Source organism: Cynocephalus volans, chromosome 5 (assembly GCF_027409185.1).
Source record: "Cynocephalus volans isolate mCynVol1 chromosome 5, mCynVol1.pri, whole genome shotgun sequence".
In the NCBI taxonomy this organism is placed as follows: Eukaryota; Metazoa; Chordata; class Mammalia; order Dermoptera; family Cynocephalidae; genus Cynocephalus; species Cynocephalus volans.
In genome coordinates, this window is record NC_084464.1 from 67,047,825 (window position 1) to 67,067,822 (window position 19,998).

The 19,998-nt window shown below is 35.1% G+C and overlaps 1 protein-coding gene across 2 annotated transcripts in view; it reads right to left on the reverse strand.

The window, feature by feature from the left end:
* Positions 1-1,782: 1,782 nt before the first annotated feature.
* The window catches only part of RAB23 (RAB23, member RAS oncogene family), a 38,325-nt gene continuing 20,109 nt past the window's right edge, over positions 1,783-19,998 (reverse strand). For both annotated transcript variants that reach the window (XM_063097289.1, XM_063097288.1), the window contains exons 4-7: positions 9,377-9,533; positions 7,661-7,743; positions 6,533-6,625; positions 1,783-3,730 (exon numbers count right to left, since the gene is read on the reverse strand). In XM_063097289.1, coding sequence (XP_062953359.1) covers positions 3,591-3,730; positions 6,533-6,625; positions 7,661-7,743; positions 9,377-9,533 — 473 coding nt within the window. In that variant the 3' untranslated portion in view covers positions 1,783-3,590. The remainder of the gene's footprint in view (positions 3,731-6,532; positions 6,626-7,660; positions 7,744-9,376; positions 9,534-19,998) is intronic.

The following is a 19,998-nucleotide window of genomic DNA, read 5'->3' on the forward strand; positions in this document are numbered from 1 at the left end:
AGGTGGGGAAGTCCAAAGTCCAGGACACATCTGGTGAGGGCTTTCCTCTTGTTGGTGACTCTCTTCAGCAACTCAGGGTGTCACATGGCAGATGGAGGAGCAAGAAAGACACTCAGTGTATGTTAAATTAAGCTTGAGGGCATAACTGTAACCCAATAGCAATACATACAAGTAGTTTTCCATTCAAATTTACAAAAGCATCACTTATTAGTAACAAAAATATAGAAGGGGTTCAGGTTTCTTTTTAATCCAAACTTTTTACTTTTAAGAAAACATTTACCAACATCTTACTACAGACATTTCAAGAGAGAGAAGAAAAGGAGCATTACCTAATAAAGATTATTACAGCCAATCATTTAGATACCCAGGAGTTTGGCGATTGGGTATTTCAGAATCCACTGTGGTTTTAAACATTTTCTGTTAGCAAATAAATTCACTTGCATGGTAGACTTACATGTTTTATAGGTGAAACCTAAAGAGTGACAATAATACACACGATAGTCATAACTAATAGTTAAAACTGAATAAATCTGTCTGTTCATTAGATTACTGTGCAGTGTGGGACAAGTTTTCTCTCCATCAGTTCATTTTGTTTTCGGAGAAATAGATACAATAATGATAGATTAATAGGAGCATTTCAGCAGGTTACCAGTAACTATTTCAAAGGTTTTGAGAAGGATGCTGACAATTAACAATATCTTACGTACAACACTTTAAGTTGGGACATTAGGTCCTAAGGCCAATTCCCCAGTCTAAGATCTTCAGAAAAGGTCCCATTCTCTAAAAGTCAGGGGCACAATGGAGTACACATTGCTAAGAGTTCTTTCTAAAAGCACTGCATTGCCAACTACTGAAACCATCGAACTTCACTCCACAATGAGGAAAGTCATTCATCCTCCTTTTGGTAGTGTTAGCTTTACATTGTTTTGAAAATGTACATGTTTGCTATCAACTTTGGGCAAATATAAAAAGGAAACCATTTAACCTGGTTTTATTTAACTATATTGCCCTATATGGGTTATTCTGTAAACTATTTAATTGATAGGCAGAAATTGAAAAAGGAAAAGGAAACCTGAGGAACGCTGAAATACAGCAATTGTTCGACAGCTATCTGTATGCTAAAAATTAGCCAGTGTAAAAAAGTAGATTAGAGCACAAATGTACAATAAACTGGAATGTTGGACAAGTCTTTCTTTACCATCCATGGTTTCATTAGAAATTAATAATAAAGTTATTTAAAAGAATTAAGGGCCTGAGAGAAAAAAAAAAATGTAATGTCAATTTTGAAGGCTCAGAAATTGATTAAACTGAGAAATTATTTCACTTCGCCCTTGTGGCTGATTTTCAGGCCTATTTAATTATTTAAAATGACTAGTTATGGTTAAGTTTAAAATACAGTAGTGCAAATTAAATGTTCAAATGTGTAACAAAGATCTCTCTTTAGTTCTTACTGTAAAAAAAAGGACAGGATTGGCTAGTTAGCTCACTCAGTAGAGTGTGGTGCTGATAACACCAAGGTCAAGGGTTTGGATCCCCACAGTGGCCGGCTGCCAAAAAAAAAAAAAGGATAAAACAAAGTACATAAAATTATATGACAAATATTAGGGGAACTGCAACCATCATCAGAGATCACATTTGTATACCGAAAAGTAATATATTTTACCCACACATAGTTAATTAATATGAACTAGAACTATAACAATCTAATAATTGATTTCTCTGCTCATAAAGACTATTTCCCACAAAATATATTTTGTGCAAAAATTAAGAGACCATATTTCAACAGAGTAGAAAAGATGAATCATAAGAGGTATCCATTGTTAGGAACTGAATTTTCTCCCCAGCACCTATCCCACTGCCAGCAAAGGGAATGGTGATAACTGGTGACAAAAAAACATTTTATATTACTTGAAATATTTAACGCCAGATTACTTGAAAAGTGAACATTCGCTCTTGACCACTTAATGAGAACATGTTCCAGAAAATTCTATAATGTTCTCAATATTAATCTGGGCAGTAAGATAAGGGTGGTGCAGATGGAAGACTTAAAAAACAAAACAAGATAAGACATACAAGAGAAATACATAAAATTATATATTTAGTACAATAATGAAAAGTAACTTCATGATACATTTTCCAGGAAAAGTTATTTTTATATATTTGAAATCCTGTAAAAACCAGGTATATTGAAAGGGGTGATTATAGGTTAAAAAACAAAGACATTGATGAATGATAATTAGTTTTAACAGAGTCCATGCAATTACCTTAGTCAGAAAGCTATTGTCCCAAGTCACAAAATGTAGGCTCTGATGCATGATTACATATTAAATCATTTCTTAAAAGAAATTATTTTGTGTGTGGTACTGACAGAGATCTTGAGAAACTGCTATACAAACAATGTTACAGAAATTTGTAAAAGTGATAAACTTAAAATAATATACAAAATGTGTTAAAAGAATGCTTTAGAGTTGCAGGGCATCATAAAATCCACAATTTGGATTAAGACTAAAGATCATCTTTTGTGCATTTTTAAAAATAGTTAGCATAATCTTAAATGTTCAAAGTTGGATTCTCGGTCAGCAGCCAAATGTGCTAGATGCACGAGCGCACCTCACAGGACTTCCTGAAGGGCTTCAGATGCAGTGTGGACCTTCTTAGGGATTTGGCTAAGTTATTACAGCTCACCATGCTTACAGGTGGCCACAGGACAAAAGATTTAGCGACAAGTCTCACCTGGGAGATGCTCTAGCATTAAAATGTTTATACTCCTTTTTTATATACTTTGTCAGAGAGGAAAACTACTTTTAAAAGATATTATAAACAATACAAATTCTGATAGTAAAGCACTGTAAAAATTAGGTATGATATTTTTGGCACAAGCACTTTTTAAATCCAAGCTCATTTTGCAAAATATATGTCAGGAATTTCTCATTTGAAAATAAAAACATATATACAATGTGTAAATAGTTTTAGGAATGAATTAATTAGAATCTACATTTCTTTAAATACTTCACATACCTTCAGTTAATCCAGTACCAGATATCTGTATGCATACCTCCACATTCTATATTATACAGATATTGCACAAGTAACATTGCCAAAATTCTAATGCACTCTGGCAAGACTTAGGGTTTACTCTTCAGTATTATTTTTTTTGTAAGTATTCAGATTCAGTACTATTTCCAGAAAAGCTAGATGACCAATTTCAGGAAAAGAATGTTTGCTGTCTTTCCTTGAGCCACAATATTAAAATCTGTACCAATATATTTTAGGCATTGCATTTATGTTTTCCAGCATTTAAAATTCAGCAAAACCTGTTTTTGACATTTCTTATAGCATTCCTTCAAATACAGGAGAAGCTTCGTCTAATGTAAAAAACTTAAAATGAGTCCACAGGGCAGTAATTTTTCCACCAGAGGTCTCACTCTACATTCTGAAAAGCATTTGCAGAGCAATATTTAATTCTGTCAACTTTCAGAGAGCCATTCGGCGCAAAGTCTGCTAAAAAACTTGTAACATACCATGACAGCTGGGTGTTTTTCTTACTGAATTGCACAATATAGTTCAATATTTTTCCTTCCTAAAACATTTTAGGGTATGCTACAGCTGCTAAAAGGATTTCTGCTTTTCTTGGTCCTTTGTTTGTTGGGTCTAAGATTGATGACATCTCCACCATTAAGGGTACTTGAATTCTGACCCGAGTGACTTCCACCAGATGTATTAAAGACACCTGTATAAATTGAGGGAAAACACAGAATGACGCTGATATACCTCAGAGTCCATGCAATTATCTTAGAAAGCTATTGTCCAAGTCACAAAATGTACGCTCTGATGCATGATTACATATTAAATCATTTCTTAAAAGAAATTATTACCTGTTGCACCCGGCTTGTTAGTAAAATCAATAATATTTCAAGTACTTAGTTTTTCCATTTTTTTATTATAGTAAAAGACACACAACAAAATTTACCATCTTAACCATTTTTAAGTGTACCATTGAGTGGTATTAAATACATTCATAATGTCGTGCAACCATCACCACCGTCCCTCTCCATAACTCTTTCATCTTTAAAGCTGAAATTCTATCTCCATTAAACAATAACTCCCCACTGCCCCTTCCAGTCCCCCGGCAACCACCTCTGACTTCATGTCTCTGATTTTGACTACTCTATCTCATATAAGTGGAATCATATGGTGTCTTTTTGTGACTGGCTTATTTTACTTAGCATAATGTCCTCAAGGCTCATCCATGTTGTAGCATATTGCAGAATTTCCTTTCTTTTAAAGGATGAATAACATTCTATTGTATGTATATACCACATTTTGCTTATCCATTCACATGTCAATGGTACAAATATTTACAATTTTAAGCTTTTGTTTTCATTTCACTTATTTTTAATAGCTAATACACATGGCACAGAGTTCAAAGCGCACAAAAGAGGTCACAGTGAAGACTCCTTTTCACCCTAATCCCCCCTTGCCAGTTTTCCTTCCCTAAGACAAGTATGTTATCAGTTTGCTCTATATCTGACCAGAAATATCTTATGCATACATAGGCAAAAATACATATACAGTCATGTGTCCCTTAATGATGGGGATATGTTCTGAGAAATGCATTTTAGGCAATTTCACTTTTGTGCAAACATGATAGAGTGTACTTACGCAAATCTACATGGTATAGCCTACTATACACCTAGGCTATATGGTATAGCATATTGCTCTGACGACCACCATATATGTGGTCCATTGCATGAGATGCATGACTGTATATTCTTTCTTCCTCCATTTTCTAAGCAAATGTGGCAATATTCTACATGCTGTTCTACATCTTTTAACTAACAATATGTTTTTGAAATTGGGAATCAGTTAATATGATAATTTTAATAACTTCACATCATATAACTTCCTCAAGAATACCTGATTTGTAGTTAACAATAGTATTTCTGAGATTTTATGTTAATAAAAACATGCATATGTAAAAGCTGGTACTAATATAGGGTTAGGGTTTTCCTTCTTAGGCTAAAATACCAACAAAAAAGTGGTATACAGACAAAGTGACAAGTAGATAAAAGAGATGAATTAGAAAAACTTTAAACTATCATCGTTTCCATTTTGAACTGTGCTATTCACGAAATGTCATCTCCAATTTACAAACTATTTAGCATCCATGATACACAAAACTCTGGGCCAGAGACACTAAAAAGGGATAAAAACATGACTAAGGGCAATTCTTACCCATGAGAAGAGTACAGTCTAATGAGACAAGACAGTAGACAAATAAAGTTATAAGACATTATATGTTAAGTGTCATTAAAGAAACACAAGATGATTCAAAGGAAAGACAATTACATCTAACTCATAAGAAAAGAAAACTACATGAAGAAGGTAGAACTGCTGGCAATGCCCTGGACTTAGATTTCTATTCTTTTAGAAGAAAAGCATGAAGGTTGTGGCTTCAGCCAAATACAGAGCTGACAGAGCTTTCTAGATAGTCCTTGAAGAATAAATAGTTCTTTGGCAGAAGATGGGGAAGAAAGGTCATTCTTGACAGAAGAAACAAAATGAGCAAAAGTGAAGAAGTAAGACAGAGCAAGACCTCTGGGGGAACCAGTAAACAGAATACATATATAATGATGGGCGTGAGCCTACACAGGAAGGATAGACAAAACTGTCTTTAAATGTTGGAATGAAGAGAATATGCATTTACTTTGTTCCATAATGGGAATCTATCAAAGAGCTTTAATCAGTGGATTAGAAGACAAGAGTGGGGCCAAGTAAACAAGACCATGTAGAGGCTCACTGAAAGTATCCTATGTTTTTTCACAAGCACTGGAGGTGTCTGATGGCAGAAAAACACGCAATAAAAATGGCAAAATATAAAAAAAGAAGCCAGAACCAATGAAAGAGCTTAGAAAGCAGGTCCAGAAAATGATGTGTGTGTTTAGTACATGTAGTGAGGAAGGATGGAATACAGATGTGAAGTCCTTAAGAGACTACACATGAACTGTAGAAGTGGCAAATTTGGCTCTCATCTGCTCATCTTCCTGGAAGCCAAAGCAAAAAGGGAGACATAGTCACTGTGAAAGAGACGACAACACACTTGTTCTTCAGGGAATGCTAAAGTTTTGCTACCATTTAGCATTTTAAAAAAGTCAGAAACAGATAATAAGCAAGATGGTAGGAAAGGGAATAGGTAAGAGAACAGGCAAGTATAGAATCAGAAGAACAAGTGTTACGAAGCTCCTTAATGTAAAAAACAGACCTTTATAAAACGTCTTTATATCTCTGCTATTTTTAATGTGTCAAATGGATTCAGAAAATTCAATAGTTAAGAAAAAGAACTTTTAACTCAATATACCTTTTAACAAGAGACCTGATAATTGTAAGTTTAATAATCACTGATATAGCACTTTTTAATCACATTTCTTAAAGAAATGAGCATATTATAGATATTTTTAAAGGTAAATATAATAATAATGAATGGCAAATAAATTTACCAGGTAAACATGAGCTAAAATTCCTGGGTACTTACCAATTTTGTTACTACTTGAGTGCATTAGTTCTGGGTCCTCAGCTATTTGTTGTTTGAGTTTTTGGAGATATTTTTCAGCCAAATATTTAAAAACTAGAATAAAAAAACCCCCCTCCACCAGGTCAATATGATTTATGCATGTGAATCTGTTATTTCACATCACTTATTGTAATATTTACACTTACTAAACAAATTTAAAATTAAATTAGAAGCATAGAATCTAGTATAAATTTAACTTTTAAAAATTATTTGAGCAATACCTGAGAAGTGCAGTGATAATACTAATAAATGTATAGTGGCATTTTATTAGTAAAGAAATGAAATAATACTTGAAGTCATTGGCTCTTCCATGTTAAATATTTGAATAGTGATCAATATTCAGTAACACTAAACTGACTCAGTCTTGAAAAGATTTCTGCTTTCTTTAGGTGAAGAAAACTCTTCAGAATAACAACCTGAGAGACAATCTAGCTGCATCTAATAAGTAGCAATTCTGGAAAGAGAATAATAATTATTATCTTATTCTAAGATGATTTCTTAATCTGAGAAATATTATTAAACAAATTAAGGTCATTTAAACTATCTAATGGGATATCTACTACTGTGGAGTTCTAAAACAATTCAGTAATTTTAAAAAGGTATGCATGAAAAACACATACATGCATACACACTCGCACATACATAGCTTAGATTTTTGAAGACAATAATAATAACAATAAAAACCCAAAACCCGGGCCGAGCCCGTGGCGCACTTGGTAGAGTGCTGCGCTGGGAGCGCGGCGACGCTCCCGCCGCGGGTTCGGATCCTATATAGGACTGACCGGTGCACTCACTGGCTGAGTGCCGGTCACGAAAAAACGACAAAAAAAATAAAAAAATAAAAAAATAAAAAAAAACCCAAAACCCCACCAGAGTTTTGCTGTAGAGAGTAACAAGAATTTAAAGACATTAGTAAATAAGTAAGGACTCTAACTCAAAAAAAGCAGAAAATGCCTTTAAACTTTACTTAATGTTATATGATAAAAACAAAGTTTTTCTCTTTATTAACATAATTTATAAACAACAGAAAAAGCATAAGAATAAAACAAACTTCTTGTTGCAATGTATTTTTTTAAAAAGATAATTTACCTTCATTCACATTTAGATCTTCTTTCACTGAAGTTCTGTAGAATCTTAACTTTAACCTTTTTGCCAGTGCTTCAGCTTCCTCACTGCACATCAAATTAAAAAACAAAAGGCTTATAAAGGTGCCTTCTGATAGCCTGTTTTTAAGTCACTTTTAAATTATATTTACTAAATGCAGGTTGGCAGGGCAGGGCAGAAAGGGGGATCAGACCTTTCAAAAATTTTCACATTTCTTTTTAAAGAAGTTTAATATTATTGCCCAGTTAAATAAAACCAATTGAAGGCTATGTTCTCAGTGCTTGAACAGAATTTTTAGGCTTCACCACTTTTTAATCTATTCAAAACAACTTTTATACAAATAAATATTCAACTCATCTTTGTAATCATTGGGATAAACACCAACTATTATACTGTAACTATAAACAGAAGACTTTTCTACAAAGTCACTAATCTCTAGCCCTAAGATGATTAAATATCACTTTTCTATATAAAATATTTTAATTAATTTTTTCTCTTTTCTTTTAAAGTGTATTTGGATTTAATTACATTCTGAAAATCTTACACTAAATTACTTATTTTATTCTTACCAAGACATGAAACAACTTTGCTGCCAAAAGCCAAAGTCAGTGTATTGATGACTGTGTCTCCAAGAGTGGACTTCTAATTTTAGTTTTAGGACTTTAGTAACAACGCTCCAAAAGGCTCTCAATGATCCCCTGTCTCCTGGTCTTCACACCCTTATATAGTCTCTTCCCATACTATAATCAAGGTTGGTTTGTGTGTCCAATAATATACAACAGAAGTGACAGTATGTGACTTCTGCGACTAGGTCAAATGAGACATGGCTCTCCCGGATCACCTGCTCTGGGGGAAGTAGCTGCCATGTTGTGAGAACACTCAAGCAGCCCTAAGGAGAGGCCTATATGGCAAGGAATTAAGGCCTCCTGCCAAGTGAGTGAACCATCTTGGAAGTGGATGGTCCATCCCAAGTCAAGCTTTTATGTGACTACAGGCCTAGCAGACATCTTGACAGAAACCTCATGAAAAATCACCCAGCTAAGCCACTCCCAAATTCCTGACTCACAGAAACTATAATATAGTAAATGTTTGTTATTTAAGCCACAAGTTTTGGGCTAATATGCTATACAGCAACAGATGACTAATATAAGAACACATAAAAACATAAGGTAAAAACCAAGCAAAGATTTTCAAAGCTAACAAAAATATTAAAATGAGTAAAATATTTATAAGTAGAAATTATCTGGATGATAAACTCTTTTCACAAATTTGAGCATACTAGTTCTGACTATATAAAACATATGAATCTGAACTCTTTATTGAAATTTCATCAACATAGGATAGCTACTTATTCTAGATATTAAAAATCTAGACATGCTTTTCTTAACATTCTTACTATGTCTAGGTTTGACTTAACATGAAAATGGATTTGTGGTGCAAGGACCTAAGACTGGAATTCTAAAAGGGCCTTCAAAATTTATTCCTTTAATTTTCTCTACTTATGATTCAGTGTGAATTTTTTTAACCTAAACCAATCACACTGAATAGCTCACAGAAAATTTAAGTAAATTAAAACTTTAATTAAAACCTTTAAAATTTAAGTATAAAAACTTTACTAAATTTTATAAGTCTATGCAAAAATTAAAATGTTTTAACTATACAGAAATATTATCCCACTTCCCCCAAAAGTAACCATCTTACTTCTTTATACGAGAATCATCCAAGAGATCAATCTTGTTTTGTACAAGTACAGTTGGTATATCTCCAACTTCAGCTACTACTTTCTCTCTCCAACTGGAAATTGCGTCAAAAGATTCCCTGTCTGTGGTAGAAAATACAAGCACACAAGCCTGGGCTCCTGTAAGGTCACAAAATAAAAATGTTATTTACATTAATGAAACAATCCTATGTAAGTTGGAAGCATCTTTTATCTATTCAAAACAACTTTTATGTAAATAAATGTTCAACTCATCCTTGTAACACTTTGCTTATTTTTCAACATATAAACTCTATTTTCTAACCTGAAGAACAATTTTTATAAAAAACAATGGTTCTTAAATATGTTCAAGTGTCAAATTGCCCTCAAAACTATATACATTCTTTTTGGAATGCCACAAAATACTGATATATTTAATTCCATTATAAGAGCTATAGAGAATAGTAAAAGCATAATCTGTTGCCAAGGTCCTCCTGTTAATATCTGTCATTTGCTTCTTAACTTCTTTCAGCACAGATTTAAGAATAACCTATGAGAAAAAAATCATAATTTGTTCATTCTGTTTAAATTTTTAAAATTTTGAATTATTTATTTTAGTAGCAGAATACCAGTGATCCTAAGGAACATAATTTGAGAACCAGTGCCAAGAGCTATATGTGTGTGTGTAGATGTGTATGTGCATAAAAAAGAGGAGAAAGCTTAATTTAGTTTTTACCCTATTCAACTGCAATAATTCCTATACCGTATCCACTGTCAATATTTTAACCATCAACTGTCACTTAAGGTTGATAATATCTAAGATTAAAAATAAGCAGTGACCTCCAGAAAAAGCTCTTTTATAAATGATTAGCTATTGATTCAGGCAGCATGGTGACAAAAGCAGGTATGTAAGTGATAAGAGAAATCTTCCCAGGGGTCAAGAGGATTTCCGGGAATCAAGGCATGTTTTCTTACCATTATTCATTACGTACAGATCCCTCAGGTAAAAGAGTTTCCTACTAAGACTCGAGACATGCCTGGGCTACCCAAGACACTGTAAGGCCAAAAATAGTTTGTACACCACCAGAGGGAATACTGTAGAAAGCAAAGAGCACAGAATGTAAGAAAAACAGCAGCTTGCTATTACTGTAGAAGCAGAAGGTTCATCTAAGAAAATCTTACCCACTCTAAGAGCAGGTTTTAAAGCCGATAATAAATTAATTACACAAATTCAGAGAAAGAGGTGGGGGGAGAGAGAGAAACGGAGACAGAGACTTTGAGACCTCCTCAGAATTAAAGCAGAAATGAAGGATGGTTCCACAGTGTAATAATGGTGAGTACTCTGGACTCTGAATTATTAAGAAGATATAAAACTAAAGAGATCATATCAGAATATTAGTAAATAAATTTATATTTACTTGAACGTTAATATTTACCTAAACTACAGATAACAAAATATTATTCAATCATACTTTAACTAGGAAACTGTTCTTTATTATAAAACTTTATTTGTTAGCATTAAGCCTTGAATTTCATATCTAGCCAACTGTCATTTAAATTTGAGGGCTCAATACGGCATTTCCAGGTGTACAAGGTTTCAGACACTTAAAAACAAACAAAAACCTCTTAGAGGAAGTATACAAGAAAAAAAAACTAAGCAGATGGTGCCAGAGATATGAACAATAAGAATGATTAAGAAATGCTCAATGTTATTGTAAAAAATCAGGACCAAAGGATAAAAGAAAAAGTACTTCCATAACAACCCCAAAATTATTTAATGGGGGATAGCATGGGGAGTGACCGAAAAATGTGGGAATGTGCCAAAGTGCTGTCTGAAGAGGAGGAAGATGTAATATTGATACAAAAAGTTTAAGTAATGGAAGGAGGTAAATAGAGTGTAGTGGACACCATGGCCCTGGTTTCAGCGAAACTGTGAAGGACAGTTCCCATGCCTGTTGCTAGTGTCCTACACTCAAAATATGGTGCAGGTGGCTCTCTGCTTCTCCCAGGGCTTTTCCGATACATCCCCAAAGGGGAACTGATGCCTCTGGGGAGAAGCTTTAACTATGGGGGGTGGGATAAATATCTCAGCCTCCCATTGGTGGACAATCCTGAGGCATATCTACATGGTTCCTCAGAGGGATAAATCTCCAGTCACCTACAGTGACACTTAGTTTTGTTGGGTTTTTCTCCCTTCCCTGCCTCACACTCTCTAGTCTTTCACTCCTACTTCCTGGGATCACGTCCCAAAGAAACCACCCCCACCCAGCTGGTGGGAGGGGTGGGGGGTGGAGAGCAGGGAGAGGTTCAAACTAAGATAATAAGTGTCTTAAGTTACAGGCAATCACCATAAAAATAAAAAAAGAATGAGTGACTGTTAAACCACAGGAGAAAATTGGATTTACCCAGTGTAAAGGAGGAAAAAAGATACCAACAAAACAAAAAGAACTACAGAAAATATAAAATCTGAAATAAGATAGGAAAAAAAAAAAAAAAAAAAAAGTCCTAAGAAGAATAATTAGTCTCCAGAAAGAACGGTACACAAATCTCCGAAGGAAGATGGTTCACCTGATCCTAAGCCTTCAGATCAGATGCTGCACCACCATATCTGATTTAACCTAAATAAATTACTGAAGTGAAAAATATTAATCAATAAAAAGATGACCTGAATTACTTTTACAGTTATAATAATTCTGGCAAATGTTGGAAAACTACTTGTTTCAATTTCCCCTAACTGAGGATTATTGTCTATCCATACAGATAAAATACTCTGTCAAACTGTGAGCCATCAAAGTTCTTTCACGTTTAGGAAAATCTTCATAACCAAAAAAGCCCTTTTAACATACACTAAAAAAATGTTAAAAGATAACCCCTTTTTTTTTTCATTTTTTCCAAAATTTTAACTGAAGTACCAATAAAATAGATGACAAACACCAGATACCAAAGTCTATGAGAGACAGATCATTATCTGCAGAATTTACAAAGGAAATGGCTATAAACCTGTTATACAACTCGGGAACTCCCTCAGCACTTCAAGATTTTTTTTTAAATTAAGAAGGGGGTTGGAAAGGAAGAGGGTTTGGAAAGAATTTCTTTACAGGAAGTACTGTACTCCAAACCCTCTTTCCTCCAAGAAGGTGGGCTGGGGTGGACAAGGTACTTTCACTACCTCTTTCATTTCAAACCTAGAAAGAATGAACTTCAGCAAGGCCAGTTAAGGAATTTGATATGTGATCCCAGCAATTGGGGGACACTGTGGACTGGTGGTGCCTTACTTTAAGCCTGAGAAAGACACAGGGGCTGGGAAAGAGTGAAAAAGACCATCCGACAAAAAAGAGAAGAGCCGCATTCAGGAAGGAACTATGCTCCCACCAATGCAGGGCAAAGAATGTGATATGGGCAGAGGTGAACCACGTCTAAGAGATAGGTAGTGTTGGGGTTCAAGACATGCTACCCCAAAATAGCATTGGCATATCAAATATTTTAATCTAAAGGAATCTGAAAAAACAGCAGAAACAGGAAAGTCACTCTGACATCCCCCACACCCCGACCCCACTTCTCCCAGAGCAGGTCCTAAAACCTAAATAGAATTTTCTGACTTTCCCCTGAAGCAGATCATAAGACCCTCAGGTGACAGGTGCTCTCTCTATACACAGAAGGATCATGCTATCGCCAAAGATGAAGGGACAGAGGGAAATCTGAACAAACAGGCCTTGCTAAGTTTCCCCCAAGTTACTACACTTAGTTCATATTCTTTGTGCTATCATTTCTCCACAATTCTCCACACTTCATTAAACCTACTATAAAAAACACTATGGTTTAACTGTTTCTTTGGGTATTAATTTCTCCGTGAAGCCTCCAGTGTCATGTAAACTTACATTTAAAAAATCTGTATGCTTTCTCTTGTTAATCTGTCTTTTGTTATGGGGACCCAGTCATGAACTTAGAAGGGTAGAAGTAAAAGATATTTCTCACTCCCTACACAGCATGAGGTCATTTAAAATTATTTCCAGTAGGGCCACTTAGCAGGTGATAAGAGCTGAACATAAAGGAAGACAGAGGTAGAATGCTTGAGAAGGGGTTTAGAATTGCCACTGTGGCATAAACATTATTTTGAGCAAAAAGTATTTGAGTTCCTGAAATCCCCTATCTACCCAAAAGCAGAGCTTCCCAAAAGTACTCAATTGTCCTAAATCCCCAGGGCAGGGGAGGCTGACTCTTATCATCAGCACCACACCCAAAAACACATGGTCACTAAACTGTCATACCTCCCTCTCTATTCTCTTAAGGGCCCATTTATCTTTCCAAAAAGACATTTATTTTCCCACAGCTACACTTCTCCCCCTCTCCTTCCCCTATTAAGATGGTTTATAAACCCCAAATTCTAACTGCCTCCTTGAGCACATTTTTCTGTGAATTTCCATATATTCATGACTAAATCTGTCTTTTCTCTCGCTAATGTCTTTTGTCATTTTAATGTGCAAGCCCACAATGACTGACTCTAAGAGGACAGAGGAAGTTTTTCCTCCCTTATTCTTGATACCCTTGGGTTACAAAGGAACAAAGTAATATTGCCAGAATCGAGTATACATGCCCAGAAGAAATATCCCCAAGAATGGGAAACTTGGAGGAATCCAGGATGCTTACCAAGAGAAAGAATCATCTTCAAACACCTGCCTCCCAGAGGGCCCCAACGCCACCGCAGTACTCCTGCCTCCCAATTCACTTTCCTCCTGGGTCCAACCCGGGAGAAGGAAGAAACATTTCTTGCAAGCTATGAGCAAGAAGAGTGGGGAAGATGTGAAGCAGCCAACATCCTCTCCTAGACCAGGGGTCCTGGCTGGTTAAAAGTCCCAGAGCGGATAAAAGATTTAATGCTAAATTACATTTGGAGTTTTGATAATGATAACATAGGACTGGCTATTCTAATTACCAAATTAAGATGATGTTTATGACCAGAAGCAACTATGAGGCAGCTGAGAAAAATCACTTGAGAGTGACCAGAAAAGACATGAGCTAAAGGGAATTTTCATTTAGGATCAAGGAAAAGACTTCCCCCTCCTCCTACCCAGTAAGATGTAAGGGAATGGTAAAAGAGAAACGCTGCATTTTGGTAACTTAATAAGCTGTGCCTATTAAACATACCAATTACTATCAATATTCTTAATTAAAAAATGATGCTAAATTGTTATCCTTTCTTTTTCTTCCTTTGCCCTCAAATTCTTTGCTAGTACCAGTCATCTTTAGGAAGGTTGACACTTTAAATTTCTCTGTTGTAGTCATTTGGACATATCTTACATTCTTGACATCTAAAGGCAGCTGTGTTTTCTATTCATATATTTTATAAAGACCTTTATTTTCCCACTATTCAATCTCCCTTCAATACCACCTACCCTAAGAATCGCACCATTGGAAAGGTTCCTTCATCATTATGTTTTTTTTTTTTTTTGGCAGCTGGCCAGAATGGGGATCTGAACCCCTGACCTTGGTGTTACAACATACTTCATCATTACAGATTACAGTAAACCACCCACAAATTAACAGTAGCCAATATTTACAAACTACCCCACTTATCTACATATCAGTAATACAGAAACCTGAATAAATTTTTGGTGTCAATTATAAGATCACCAATAACAAATATTTATTCCTAACTATTAGAAGTTGTTACCATAACATCTCTGAATGTAATGCAGAAAATTCTCCCTAAGACACATGTGTAGAGTAATTCTGTCCTCAAATCACTAAAAGCAACATTGGTATAACCTGAGAGCTTGTACAAATACAGAATCTCTGACCCATCCACCGATCTACTGAACTGGATTCTGCATTTTAACAAAATCCCCAGAGAATTCATGTGCATTCAAGTTCAAGAAACACTGTTTAGAGAACAGTGTTAAATTTCACAAAGCCCAATCACAAACACAAGGCTTTATACACTGTGTATTACTAATAATTGATATTATTCTGGATTTAAAATGCTTGTCCCTTATTCTTTTTGATACCCGAGCACATAATTTCAAGCACACAATATTATTCAATGGGCCAACCTACCACAAATTCTATGCTCATATAATTTCAAAACAAATAAATTTGAGACTGCTGCATATCTAATTCTGTTGCTCCTTCATTCTTACATTTATAATTGGGCACTTCCTTCTTATCCACAACAATTTTATTCCTAACAATTTACATTCATTTATGATTGTGAAAAAAAGTACATTTTTAAGGAATGGCATAAAGTTTTCCTTCTGTTTATATGCATAAATTCAGATAACAGGTTCCAAGTCTATAACCTCATTTTCATATATTGCTTGTCAGGAGCATTTTTTTTTTTTTTTAAGAACCTGATGGACTTCAGTATATGCTATGCCCAAATATGAAAGGGTGGCATGTTGAATATTTTAAGCTGAAGGAATATGAGAAATAGCAGGTGTAGGAAGGTCTTTTTCTTTTTTTCTTTTTTGGAGTATTCAAATTATTATGGGCGACATCTGCTCAAAAGGCTCATTAATTATATAGACAGTCCTGTCAGAGAGAAGCAGGGGGTGCCCAGCTAGCCTACAGTCCTTTTCATATAAATTTTATCATCAGAATATTTGGCAACATTACTTATGAACCTCCCCAAACTCCTCCCTTCACCCAAATGTTTCTACTGAAGTCCAGGCAAGTTTGACTGCGTTCTTTACTTAGGGTCTTACAATGCCAAAGTTAAAAAGTCCCCTGGTTAGGAGCTTATCTTGAGGTTCTGGGGGAGGCTGGTGCTTCCAAGCTCATTTAGGTTGTAGGCAGAATCAATTTCCTTGCAGTCGTAGGTCTGAGGTCCCTGTTTCCTTGCTGTCTGTCAGTCAGGGGTCACTCTCAGCTTCTCAAGGCTGCTCTCAGGTCCTTTCCATGTGGCCCAATCCATGTTCAAAACCAGCAAAACCATCCAATCCATCCTGTACTATAAGTCTTTTTGACTTCTGCTAACTGCTGGAGAAAACTCTGCTTTCAAAGAGCTCATGTGATTACTAGGATAATCTCCCTATCTTAAGATCAGCTGCTTAGTAACCTTAACTGCATCTGCACAATCTCTTCAAAACAGTACCTAGATTAATGTTTGACTGAATAACTAAGGAATGGGAATCAGGGGCAGCCATCTTAAAATTCTACCACAGCGTAGCGACAATCTACTGAAAAGCTCTCTCTTCAGGCATGACACTTGATCTTTAAGGATGCTGAGAAGCTATAGCCTCAGATTTTCTAGGCTCTTCACAAGGAGCTGCTATCCAAAGCTCAATGTATTCTCATACAAGACAAGGGGCCAAATCAGTCAGAAGTGTCACTTTCTGTCCTAGGGAATCACTCCTTCTGAGAAATTTCTATATAAACTATATAAAAAGCATTCAAGGGGCAGGGGAAGGATTCCAGGAAAAATGTACAATTTCATGGGTGATAAAAAGATAACTTTTTTCCCAATGCTGTACAAATGTCAATTTGTCCAGCAAAAAAGAATCTAGCTATCAATGAGTACTTGTGAATATCTGTGCCTGTTTTGTGCCCAGCTGCTATGGGAAGTAATTCAGAAACACATAACAGCCCTTTCTCTCTTCAACATTAAAATCCAATTTTTTTTTAAACTTTAACATTTACTTTTATATATTTGTGGGGTACAGTGTGTTGTTTCAATACATGCATATGCTGCTCAATGATTCACTTAGGGCACATAGCATAGTTTTATACCCATTAGTATCCTCCCCTCACCACCTCCACTCCTGACCTCTGGTAACCATTATTCTGCTCTCTACTTCATGATAACCACTTTTGTTGTTGTTGTTAGATTCCACCTATGAGTGAAAGGACAGGGTGTCTTTCTGTGCCCAACTTACTTCACTTAACATGATGGTTTCCAGTTCTGTCCATGTTGCTTCAAATGATATCATTTCTTTTCATAACTGAATAGTATTTCATTGTGCATATATCTCACATTTTAATCCATTCATCCACTGATAAGCATTTCACTGATTTACATCTCTTGGCTATTGTGAATAGTGTTGTGATGAACATGGTAGTGCAGGTGTCTTTTTTATATATTGATTTCATTTCCTTTGGCTATATACCCAGGATAGCTAGATCTTAAGGTAGATCTATTTTTAGTTCTCTGAAGAACCTCCATGCCATTTTCCACAATGGCTGTACCAATTTACACCCCCACCAACAATGTAGGAAGGTTCCCTTTTTTCTGCATCCTCCACAGCATTTGTTATTTTCTGTCTTGTTGATAATAGCCATTCTAACTGGGATAAGATGGTATCTCATTGCAATTTTAATCTGCATTTCCATGATGATTTGTAATTTAGAGCAATTTTTAATGTGCTTGTTGGCCATTTGTATGTATTCTTTTAAGAAACGTCTGTACATGTCTTAGCCCATTTTTAATTGGGTCATTTGGTTTTTGCTGTTGAGTTCTTTATATATCCTGGATATTGGCCCATTGTTTGATGTGTAGTTTGCAATCACTTTCTCTCACTCTGTAGATCATTTCTTTACTTTGTTGATTGTATTCTTTGTCGTGCAGCAACTTTCTAGTTTGATGAAGCCCTATTTGTCTATTTTTATTTTAATTGCCTGTGCCTTTGTAGTCTCACTCAAAAAAGTGCTTCCCACTCTCATTTCATGCAGTGTTTTCCCTATATTTTCTAGTAATTTCATAGTTTTGAGTCTTAAATTTAGGTCTTTAATCCATTTGAGTTGATTTTGTGTATGGTGAGAGATAAGGGTTTAGTTTATTTTTCTGCATGTGGATATACAGTTTTCCCAGCACCATTTATTGAAGAGGTTGTCCTTTCCACAGTGTTTATTTTTGGCACCTTTGCTGAAAATCAGTTGTCTATAAGTGTGTGGGTTTATTTCTGGCCTCTCTATTCAGTTCCACTGGTCTGTTTGTCTATTTTTATGCCAGTATCATACTGTTTTGGTTACTATAGCTTTATAGTATATTTTGTAGTCAGGAAGTGTGATGCCTCCAACATTGTTCTTGTTCAAGATTGCTTTAGCTATATGGGGTCTTTTGTGGTTCTATAAAATTTCAAGACGTTTTTACTATTTCTCTGAAGAATGTCATTGGTATTTTGACAGGGATTATATTGAATGCATAAAATGCTTTGGGTAATATGGATGTTTTGATGATGTTAATTCTTCCAACCCAAGAATATGGAATATCTTTCCATTTATATGCATCCTCTTCAATTTTTTTTCACCAATGTATTATAGTTTTCAAAAGGTCTTTCACCCCCTTGGTTAAATTCACTCCCTAGTATTTCATGTTTTTGGTAGCTATTTGTTATCAGGATTATATTCTTGATTTCTTTGGCTATTTCATTATTGGTGTATAGGAAGGCTATTGATTTTTGTGTGTTGACTTTATATCCTGCCACTATACTGAATTCATTTATTAGTTCTGGTAATTCTGTGGTGGAGTCTTCAGTGTTTTCTATGTACATGATCATGTCATCTGCAAACAGAGATAGTTTGACTCCCTCTTTTCCAATTTGTATGCCCGTTATTGCTTCTTCTTGCCGTACTGCTCTGACTAGAACTTCCAGTACTACGTTGAATAAGAGTGGGGAAATGGCATCATGTCTTGTTCTAGATCTTAGAGGAAAAGCCTCCCATTTTGTCCATTCAGTATGATATTAGCTGTGGGTTTGTTGAAGACAGCCTTTATTGTGTTGAAGTACATTCCTTTATACCTAGTTTGTTGAGTGTCCTTATCATGAAGGATGTTGGATTTTGTAAGATGTTTTTTCTGCATTTATTGAAATGATCTTATGTTTTTTTCCCTTCATTCTGTTGATCTATTGAAACATCTTTGCACCCCTGGGATGATCCCCACTTGATCCTGGTGAAAGTTCTTTTTAATGTGTTGTTGGATTGTGTTTGCTAGCATTTTACTGAGGATCTCTGCATCTGTGTTCATCAGGGATATTGGTCTGTAATTTTTGTTGTTGTGTCTTTTTCTGGTTTTGGTAAGAAGCTAATATTGGGCTCGTAGAATGAGTTTGGAAGTATTCTCTCCTCTTCAATTTTTTGGAAGCTTGAGAAGAAATGATATTAGTTCTTTAAATGTTTGGAAGAATTTGGCAGGGAAGTCATCTGGTACTAGGGTTTTCTTTGCTGGGAGACTTTTTATTACTGCTTCAATCTCATTACTTGTTATCAGTCTTTTTACGTTGTCTAGTTCTTTGTGATTCATCCTTGGTAAGTTGTATGTGTCTAAGAATTGATCCATGTCTTCTAGGTTTTCTAGTTTGTTCACATACAGTTGTTTGTAGTAGTCTCTTATGATCCTTTGTATTTCTAAGGTATCAGTTGTAATGTCTCTTTTTTCATTTCTGATTTTATTTATGAGTCTTCTCTCTTATTTTTCTTCATTAGTCTAATTAGGTTTATCAATTTTATTTTTTCAAAAAACCAACTCTTTGTTTCATTGATTTTTTTGTATTGTTTAAATCTCTGATTCATTTACTTCTGCTCTGATCTTTGTTATTTCTCTCTTTCTACTGATTTGGGGTTTGGTTTGTTCTTGTTTTTCTAGCTCTTTGAGGAGTAATGTTTGGTTGTTTATTTGAAATCTTTCTTCTTT